The sequence below is a fragment of the Ovis aries genome, chromosome 15 (assembly GCF_016772045.2).
Source record: "Ovis aries strain OAR_USU_Benz2616 breed Rambouillet chromosome 15, ARS-UI_Ramb_v3.0, whole genome shotgun sequence".
NCBI classification, from domain to species: Eukaryota; Metazoa; Chordata; class Mammalia; order Artiodactyla; family Bovidae; genus Ovis; species Ovis aries.
In genome coordinates, this window is record NC_056068.1 from 8003787 (window position 1) to 8014487 (window position 10701).

Here is a 10701-nt window from a genome sequence, read left to right on the forward strand (position 1 = left end):
GATTAGCAGATGCAAACTACTACACAGAGAATAATGAATAACAAGCTTCCCCTGTACAGCACAGGGAACTATATTATCTCGTGATAAACTAAGGTCCGTCTACTCCAGGCTATGGTTTTTCCAGTGATCATGTATGGATGTGAGAGCTGGACTGTGAAGAAAGCTGAGCACTGAAGAATTGATGCTTTTGAACTGTGGTGTTGGAGAAGACTCTTGAGAGTCCCTTGGACTGCAAGGAGATCCAACCAGTCCATTTTGAAGGAGATCAACCCTGGGATTTCTTTGGAAGGAATGATGCTAAAGCTGAAACTCCAGTACTTTGGCCACCTCATGCGAAGAGTTGACTCAGTGGAAAAGACTTTGATGCTGGAAGGGATTGGGGGCAGGAGAAGAAGGGGACGACAGAGGATGAGATGGCTGGATGGCATCACTGACTCGATGGACACGAGTCTGAGTGAACTCCGGGAGTTGGTGATGGACCGGGAGGCCTGGCGTGCTGCGATTCATGGGGTTGCAAAGAGTCGGACACGACTGAGAGACTGAACTGAACTGAAACCATAATAGAAAAGCATGTGAAAAAGAATGCATATGAATGTATAACTGAATCATTTTGCTGTACAGCAGAAAGTAACACAACATTGTAAACCAACTATACTTGAATAAATCTAAAAAAAAAAAGAAATTGTGTGCTTCCTCTTGCTAATGTCTTAATTAACTGCATATTCTGTATCAATTTATGAGCAACCAACTCCTACCATTCTACCATGCCCCTGTTTGTGCCATGGATCACTAGTGCCAGAACAACCACTTTAAGAACAGACAAAGAAATAAGGTTTATGAGTCAGAGAAGGCCATCAAACAGACAAGTAGATTTTGAAAACCTGCACTTTCAATCAGGAAAAGAGATAAGAAAGTGAATCATCAACAATACATAAGACATTATCAGCAGTCTTTATAGAAGAGAAAATGTCATTTTGGCAAAATAACATCATCCATTAAGTTGATTGTATGTAGTTTTGCAAGTTTTATATTGGATTCACAGTATTATTTATATTTAATTTGTAAGTTGATCTGCCTTTAAGATGGCATGAAAATTAGTTTCATGAATATATTTAACTGTCATAAAAATAAATTATATTAGAGTCCATTAACTTTTTTTTTTCTTTAAAAGAAGCCCAGCCACACAAGGTTAAGAAACACTCTCCTAAAGGTAGAGGAAAAAACTGACCAATTCTACTTTAAGGTGATGAGAGGAAGTGTTATAATAGATAAGAAGTGATAAGAAGGGTGGGATAGCCAAGATGCTGCAGGGTAGATGGGAGGAAAGAATGTTGATAAGCTCTCCATATAATCAATTCTATTTAATGAGCACAATTCCATTTCAGCCTTTCCTCCTCTTTTCCTCTTCTTTTCTTAGGAGGTGGGGGGTCTGTCTATTCTTGGAAAGACTACGTTCTACTTAAAGATGGTTCTTTGAACTCAAAAGGTTTTATACAAAGTTTTGAATTCAAAAATTTATGAAGGGGAGATTATATTTTATACAAAGTAAAGAGGGAATTGTATGAGAAAGACACTTTGAAATGTTTCTTTGGATATGGTCTATAAATGGAGAAAATTAATAAGCAAAACGAGCCTATAACTTCACAACCCAAAATTTCAAACTGGCACCTATTAAAGGAACAAAGTTCACAGACTAACTTTTATAAGAGTAGAGACTGTGAGTCATACAGCATGAACTAAAACCCAATTCACCAGTACAATATATTCTCAAATACCACTCACCAAACGACTAGATGGCATGTAACAAAATGAGCAAACAGTCCTAGTGGTAAGATCTTTATAGCTGTTTCCTCCCCATAAGGAAAGGTAGGACCCAGAGGTTAAGTTACTTGCGAAGCATCACACAGCATTTGACAGCATCAGAACGTAAACTCAGGTCTACATTAATCCCTATATTAACTCGTTTACTGTCATCCATTTTCTCAGAGTGGATGTGAGACTGAAATGCAGTTCAGTTCAGTTGCTCAGTCCTGTCTGACTCTTTGAGACCCCATGGACTGCAGCACTCCGGGCCTCCCGGTCCATCACCAACTCCCAGAGCATGCTCAAACTCATGTCCATTGAGTCGGTGATGCCATCCAGCCATCTCATCCTCTGTTTTCCCCTTCTCCCACCTTCAATCTTTCCCAGCACCAGGGCTTTTTCTAGTGAGACAGCTCTTCACATCAGGTGGCCAAAGTATTGGAGTTTCAGCTTCATATCAGTCTTTCCAATGAATATTCAGGACTAATTTCCTTTAGGATTGACTGGTTTGATCTGCTTGCAGTCCAAGAACTCTCAAGAGTCTTCTCCAACACCACAGTTCAAAAGCATCAATTCCTCAGCACCCAGCTTTCTTTATGGTCCAACTCTCACATTCATCTTAAAAATATGTTAAATACCTTACACATTTAAAGTTCAAATCATCTAGACAAGGTCCTAATTTATAATGATCATTCAAAATTCGCTCCTAAAAAAATGCACACCCTGAACCCAAGCTGAAGGAGCACATGTGACTCTCACTGGAACAGTAGAGCATGTGTTCCCCAAGAGAGCATGCCAAGACTTTCAGCAGAAAACTTATTAACTGGGTTGGAAATAATATAAGATGCTTAGAAATGCATGGATGATTGTCAGCTCAGCAAAGTTTTATTAAGAAACCATTCATTATAAATGACGGCAAAGTGCTACATATAAATATGAAGTGGATAATGGATAACACTTACTGAAACAACAGGTATGGAGAATAGAAAGGCATAGTTTAAGGCTGGGGAAAACTGAAGGCTTCCTAAGGCAGAAAGGAAAAACAGAAGGGACAGAACTGAAGAAAGGAGCGCTCCTTGGTGAATGTGGGATAGAATTAAGGGAGTTTTAACTCTTTAAACACACTCCTGTCCTCCTACAGGAGCAGCTTCAGAGAGCAGCCATTTAGCAGCTGTAGCCAAACCCCAGAGCATCCTCCCCAAGGGACAGAGGTCGCTTGCTGGGAAAAAAAGAAGTGCCCTCATATGACTTCAAGGGTTTCTCGGCTCCAGATCTGTCCTGCTTGGCAGCTAATGCTGGAAATTCTTTTAATAAATGCTTTCTTTCCACTACAAGAAAAGTAATAACCAAATGTTAATGTAATGCACTCTCCTCACAAATCCTGGAAAGACAGATTGTGCATTTTAAGTGTAGACGTTCAAGTTCGTGAGGCAGGGTCTGTATGTTCAAGAAACTTACACTCTTGAGATATACTCACTTATAAATGGAAGAACAAACTTATAAAGGAAGCACTTGATAGTTGCAAGGCTAGATTCAATCATAATACAGTTAATAAGATTGCTAGTAAAATGATGTACATTTCAGAGGTTTTACCACAGCTATGGAAGTGTTTTCCACATTTGAAGCACTGGAATTGATCTCCGGCCGATCGAGGAGAAAATGTCATTTGTAGACCATCTGGCAGCTCAAGCAAGAATCAGTGCTCTGAGAGAGGGAAACTCTTTTTAAAGAGGCATCATCCTCTCCAAGATGCAAAGAGGCTAGTCCAGAGGCTCAAGTGGGCTTTGTAAATCAGATGGAAGCTAAATTCACCTTTGGTATACACAAGAGGGACAAAACTGCAGAGAAACTCGTATATTTTTCACAAATCAGTAATTACCATCATTATCAGTAGCAGCATCAAATTCAGAAATTAAGTGAATGTAGATACAGAACATATTTTCTTTACCCTGGCTAAGTTAACACAAGTAATAAGTAAATGTTTTAGCAATTAGGATGGTTTAAATGGACAGGATTTGGAGACACTAATTTCAAGACATTTTGCTAAGGTTCATCTTTACCATGAATACATGCATCTAAATAGAGATCAGATGCTAAAGTCCTCTTAGTTTCAGGCATACACACACTTCCATAATGTTGTTAATGACATACACAATAATGCTTCCCCTACCTATATCCTGGGGTTGCCATGTCAACCAAAGGCCTCTTCACCTTAACAAAAATACCTCACTCATCTAAAAGAGGCCTCCAGGGCTGCATTTCAGAGGCTTTCTATTAAAGAGCAAATAGGTCCTCAGAAAAGTAACCTATAAAGCTTTATCCTTTAGTCAGTCAATTCTCTATGAGAAGCTCTAGTGTTTCTTTTACTAAGACTCTCTGGGACCCCATGGAGGTAGCCTGCCTGTAGTCCTCTGTCCATGGGAATTTCCAGGCAAGAATACTGGAGTAGGTTGCCATTTCCTTCTCCAGGGGATCTTCCAGACTCAGGGACCGAATCAGAGTCTCCTGCATTGGAAGGCGATTTCTTTACCACTGAGCTACCTGGGAAGCCCCAGACTCTCCTTTGTGCTAGTAACTGAAAGTGAAGATTCAGAGAATGCAAGAAGCACAGAAAATCTGAACGGGAGGTGTGTGGGAAAGGAGGTGGGAAAAGTTCCTAAATTGAGGCAGTCTTTACTTTCTATAGATCATCAGAAGTTCTGACTGGTCTTTAGCCACTAGGGACTCAACACACCAGAGTTACAAGGCAAACCGAAAATTAAGAGGCACACACACACACACAAAAAAACCTTGAAAAGAGATAAAATCCACTGGTGCCATGCTCTCTTCATCTTACTAAATTGCAAAGCTACAAATCTATAAAGTGCCAATGCAATGATTTATTGCAGTGATGAGTAGCTGATGTACCTAAGAACTTAATCATTTCTTTTAATATCACTAAAGAAACTAGCTTCATTTTTATCCTTCAGATAAACTCCTGAGTCCTTCCTCAAGGGCTTTTTTTTTTCAAGCGTTTAAACTAGGCAGAATAAAGTTACAAAAATGACAACAGTCCCCAACACTGTTCCAGGAGCGTTATACAAAAAGATGCCGAAAAACGTTCCTCAGGATACACTCCGAGGTCCAGCAGAGACTGCTCGCTTCTCTGCAGCCTTGGAAGTAAATAAGTGAAGAACACCTCCGAACAAACTTTGCTGGCCACCAGCAGGGGAGCTCTTCAGCTTCTGTCCCCAAACCCATTCAAACAAAAGAAGCTCCGCTTCCTCCAACCCAGCCCTGAGACCCCCCACCCCGCGGGGGCTCCCCTGGTCCCCGCGCCCTGTCCGCCCGCCGGCCGCACTCACTCCTCAGCGCCCCGATGAGCAGGGAGCCGTCCTTAATAAGCTCCTTGATGAACTTGTTGGTTCGCTCCAGCTCAATCTCGTGACACTGCAGGCGCTCCCTGAAATCAGGGCTGTCCAAGTAGGAGTCGCTGAACTCCAGGGTCGGCAGCCCCATGGCAGCAGCACGGCAGACGGCCGCCGGGAACAGGTCGGGGCCGGCGGTCAGGGCGGGCACAGCAGGCTAGCGCCGCCGGCCGCTGGGGTGCGCGATCGCGGGGAGCGAGGCGGGCCGCGCGGGCGAGCGCAAGGGGAGCGGGTCCCGCGCCTCCCGCGCCGGGCTCGGGGCTCAGGCTTCCTCGCCGGCGGGGAAGCGCGCGCACGCACGGGCGGCGGGTCCGCTCAGCTCGCGGTCCTCCGGGCGCATCGTCGCCGCGAGCGCTGAGGCGGCGGGGTCCCGGGCCGCGGCCGGCGCAGGGAGGTTCACGGCCGGCGCAGGGACGCTCACGGCCGGCGCAGGGACGCTCTCGGCCGGCGAGGAACGCGCTCGGGCGGCGAAGGAACGCTCCCGGCAACTCCGCCCGCTTGGCCCCCTCGACAGCGCTCTGCGCCGGGAGCCGCCAGCGCCCAGCCGCCGCTCCGGCCGGGCCGCCTAAACCCGCCCCCGCGCCGGACGCAGGCTCAGCGCGCCGGCCGCCGGGCCCGGCTCCGAGACCCTCCTCCTGCCGCCGCGCCCCCGGCCCGCGCCGCCCCGCCCTCTGCCCGCCCCGCCCGCTCTGCGCTCCCAGCTCCGCTCGCCGCCTGCTCTCGGGCGTGACTCCGGCTGCCTAGGGGCTCCGGGCTCCTGCTGACCCCGCGGTAACACTCCGGGGTCCTCCGGACCACAGAACGATCGCCCACTCCCAACACGCCTGCTTGCCCGTCCTTCACCACCCGCTCCCTCGAATTGAACCAGCATTAACTTTCCCTAAAGTTTAAAGCCAGGTTTTGAAGATGCTACTTAGATTTTACTTCTCGAGTTTGCACTGCAATGCATGTATATTCCAGGGTGAAATGTTTTCCTCTTTCCCATCGTTCACTGCCTTGATCTTAGAGAGTCAAGTTTTTTGTTTTTTGTTTGTTTTTAATACTCTAAATGAAAAGTTACAGAGGCCCAAAGGCTGTTTTATGGTTGTTGTTTTTCCTAGTTGCTGTGAAGGAGGGAGGATTTTAGGTCGTTTTTATTTCACAAACAAGCACCTCGGACTTAGGTGTTCCTCCTCTAGAAGAGGAACTATTTGCATCACAGTCCTATATCTTTTATGATCGCCTCACCTGGAGGGAATTGCCCTACAAGCATGGAGATTTTCAAACTGTGGAAGTTGGCTGAAGTTCCAATTGACTAGTTAATTCGTACCAAGAGGCAGTTACCTCTCCTCTGGTACAGGCTCACCTAATAAATTTCCGTTCTCTGAAAACCATGACAGCGAAAGAAACTACTGCTTTACATCTAGTCCTGCCATCATCTATAGGGTTTCTGAGCACTCAGTTATTTTTTATTAAGGATCTGCTTTTAATTTCTATGTTTTCATTGCTTTGTCCATTTGAACCATCTATTAAAAAAAAATCTTCTACATATCATGGGGAAAATTCCGTTAAGGTGCTTTACATTTTTCCCAATTAAGTTTCAGAATCTGTCAGGACTTTTAGTTTCATTTTTTTAAGTGCACATGAACATTAAAAATAGCATGGAAACTAAACCAAGACTGATAAGATGATGTAAACAGTGTATTTGATGGCTTTGATTTTAATTCTTCCTAGCCAAGGAAGTTGAACTTTAACTTTCCATCCATGTTTGCATCATTAGACGTCAAATATTGGCAGAATGGCCAGTCACGATTAGAGTCATTTTAACCTTTAGTAGCTGACCTGTCAGTTGAATACTTCTCTTCTGGGAAGGTGGGATGAGGTGGAGGACAACAATGTTATTTGTCAGTTAATGTTGTGATACAAGCTGCAGTGGGACTGGTTTTCTACTGAGGTGATTTTACATCTTTTCATCGCACAGCCTGAAAGAAAAAATTAGGCCAAACAAATAGTTCCCTTTCAACTTTTGCCATGTTGCTATTACAAGCAACTAAATCCAATGCCAACTGCTGAGATATGAAACAGGATAAAATATAATAATCTCTTCTTGTTTATCATTAAATGAAAGTCCTATGATTGATTCTTTCAAAATGCATCAACAGTCCTTGATATGTAACATTTCATAAGTTGGATGTCAATTTTCACCTTTTCTTTAAAAGTCTTATATGTCAGGACAGATTTAATCTAGATTCTAAGATATACATTACCATTTACCCATTCATGTATGTAATCTCATGCTTTATGCCTACTGTATACATTATTAGGATCTGGGCAGAGAAATGATTTATAAAAGACAAAGCAAAGCATTGTGCCTGACCTCAAACAGTTCTCAGAATAGAAAGCATGAGTACCTATTTATCACCAGGCAGAATATGCTGTGTTACGGAGCCTCACACAAACATTGGACCAATAATGCACTGATGCCATCAACATGTTTTCACTCAAGCCCATCATCAGTTCATTTATATAGAGTTTGGATTTTTCCTCCCACCCGCCATCATTTAACCTCCAAAGTTTGGTGTGTTTATAATGGACTTTTCCCCTGTAAGTATTTTCAGAGTTACTCATGACTTATTCCTGTGATTCATGCTTTAATTATACCTGCTAGTCAGGCTTTCTCATATGCCACATTAACCCAGACGCTTGAGAGACACCAGAAATGGTTTTGCTTTAAGGTGACTTACAGTCAGTTTTGAACTGACTGCAGTTGTTTTCATGTTTTATTTCCCTACCATAATGATAAAAACAGATTCTTTCTTAATTAAAAAAAAAAAAAGAGTGTCCATATCTGCAGGCTCTTTTGCATAGGAAATTTTAATGGACTGAAATGTAGCCTCTCCAAAATGTGGCCCTGTGAACTGCATGGTGAGTTTCACAAACCCTACTGGCTGACATACACATTGGCATGGTTACTGGCTCAGAGAAATGGCTGTTTGCTTAATCCTGAAATGGGGTATGTGGGCTTTGCTTCTTTGTTTATTTTAAAGAGAAAAATGATGAGGTAAGGATAGTAAACTAATATATATTTGTAAATCTACCTAAAACATTTTTGTTGACCTATATTATGTCAGGCAATTAAGCCTGGTGCTTAATTTGTACTTAGTAAGTGAAACTGTTGGGTTATTATTAATTGTAATTAGTTTTGTAGACGTAGGCCTCCTAGACTAAGATATTCTGAGGCTAAATTCATGGCTTAGTAAGAGATGACGAAATAGAAGGGGAATGCACCCAAGAAGACTAAATGCACCCTCAGCCCTCTCCGTGTTCCTGTTTGTATTCACATCTGGGTGTTATCCTTTCTCAAAGCATACTCCTTGGAAATGGGTTTATATCATTCTAGTTCAACTTTATATCAGGTCTAGAAAAACAACATTCACTCCAAATGTGCAAAATACATGATTCAATTTTTACCATTATTTTCTGTTGTGGTTTTATATATATATATACACACATGTATATATATATAAACATACACACATATATAAACATAAAATTCACCATTTTATTTACTTTAAGTGTACATTTCTGTGGCATTAAGTACATTCACATTGTTGTGCAACCATCACCAGCATCCAGCTCCTAAACATTTTCATCTTCTCCAGCTGAAACTTGTTATTCAACAACTTTCCATGCCCTACTTTCCCCAGCCCCTGGTCAACACCGTTTTACTTTCTGTCTCTATGAATTTGACTTCTAAGTACCTTATATAAGCAAAAATAACACAATATTGGTCTTTTGTGTCTGGCTTATTTAATTTAGATAATTTCACTGTTAATTAGAGAAGCAAGGAAGACAAGACTCAGTGGGGCTGTGGAAGCAGCAAAGTCAAGACCACCAACTAAGGAAGGAGGAATAACTGCAGATGGTAGAGTTTGTCTCACATAATAGTATGACTTCTAAAATTCCCTTCTAGAATTAAGATTTTATGATAATGACAGATTTCTAAAGAACAGGCTAGAGGAAAAGAACAGAATTCTAATATGAACTCACCATTATCATGAACTAACTACCTTTACCAGGGAAAAGATACAGGGAGAGAGACAGAAAGAGAGACATGGGAGTGGGGGGAGAAACTGACTACTACTTTAGGGAGATTTTTTGGTTTGGGTTTTTTGTTTATTTGTGTTTTGGGGTCTTTTCGTAAAGATTTCAATTTCCATTGAGTATTGCCCCCTTGTGGCAAACCATGATGTTTGCTGACAAAAATTAACAAAATCATAAAAAGAGCAAACGTTAAAGGGACAAAAATGTACTGTGCACCTCCGTGTATTGAGTTTGATAAGAAGAATGAATTTATGTATCGCAGAGTGCTTACGTGTGTCACCTCATCTAAACTTCTCCACGAACCTCTGAGATAGGTATTTATGGACTGATAGCCTCACTTTTGCCCTCCACTCTTCAAGGAAGACTTCCTTGGTGGCTCAGATGGTAAAGCATCTGTCTACAATGTGGGAGACCCAAGTTTGATCCCTGGGTTTGGGAAGATCCGCTGGAGAAGGAAATGGCAATCCACTCCAGTAATATTGCCTGGAAAAATCCCATGAACAGAAGAGCCTGGTAGGCTACAGTTCATGAGATCGCAAAGAGTCAGACATGACTGAGTGACTTCACTTGCTTACTTCAAGGAAGAGGAACCAGAGATCAAATTGCCAACATCCACTGGAACACAGAAAAAGCAAGAGATTTCCAGAAAAACATCTACTTCAGCTTCATTAACTATGGTAAAGCCTTTGACTGTCTGGATCACAATAAACTGGAAAATTCTTAAAGAGATGGAAATACAAAACTGCCTTACCTGTATCCTGAGAAATATGTACGTAGGTCAAGAAGAAACAGTTAGAACAGAACATGAAACAATGGACTGGTTCAATATTGGGAAAGTAGTACATCAAGGCTGTATATTGTCATCATCCTTATTTAACTTATATGCAGACTACAACATGCAAAATGCCAGGCTGGATGAAACACAAGCTGGAATCAAGATTGCTGGGAGAAATATCAACAATTTCAGATATGCAGATGATACCACCCTTATGGCAGAAAGCAAAGAGGAACAAAAGAGCCTCTTGATGAAGGTGAAAGAAGAGAGTGAAAAAGCTGGCTTAAAACTCAACATTCAAAAATCTAAGATCATCTGGTCCCATTACTTCATGGCAAATAGATGGGGAAAAAATGGAAACAGTGACAGGCTTGATTTCTTTGTCTCCAAACTCACTGTGGATGGTGACTGAAGTCATGAACTTAGAAGACACTTGTTCCTTGGAAGAAAAGTTATGACCAACCTAGACAGTATATTGTGAAGTAAAATAAAAAATAAAAATAAAAATAATTTGTAAAGATGGAAAAAAAAGGCAGAGACATTACTTTGCCTTGCTGACAAAAGTGCATCTGGTAAAAGCTATGGTTTTTCCACTAGTCATGTATGGATTTGAGAGTTGGACCATAAAGAAGG

General features: G+C 42.1%; 1 protein-coding gene across 1 annotated transcript in view; it reads right to left on the reverse strand.

Moving 5' to 3' along the window:
- Window positions 1-5783, reverse strand: part of ARHGAP42 (Rho GTPase activating protein 42) — a 335206-nt gene extending 329423 nt beyond the window's left edge. Inside the window, exon 1 of the mRNA XM_004015979.6 lies at window positions 5148-5783. Within this exon, the coding sequence (XP_004016028.2) occupies window positions 5148-5301 (154 nt within the window). The 5' untranslated portion in view covers window positions 5302-5783. The remainder of the gene's footprint in view (window positions 1-5147) is intronic.
- Window positions 5784-10701: the final 4918 nt, after the last annotated feature.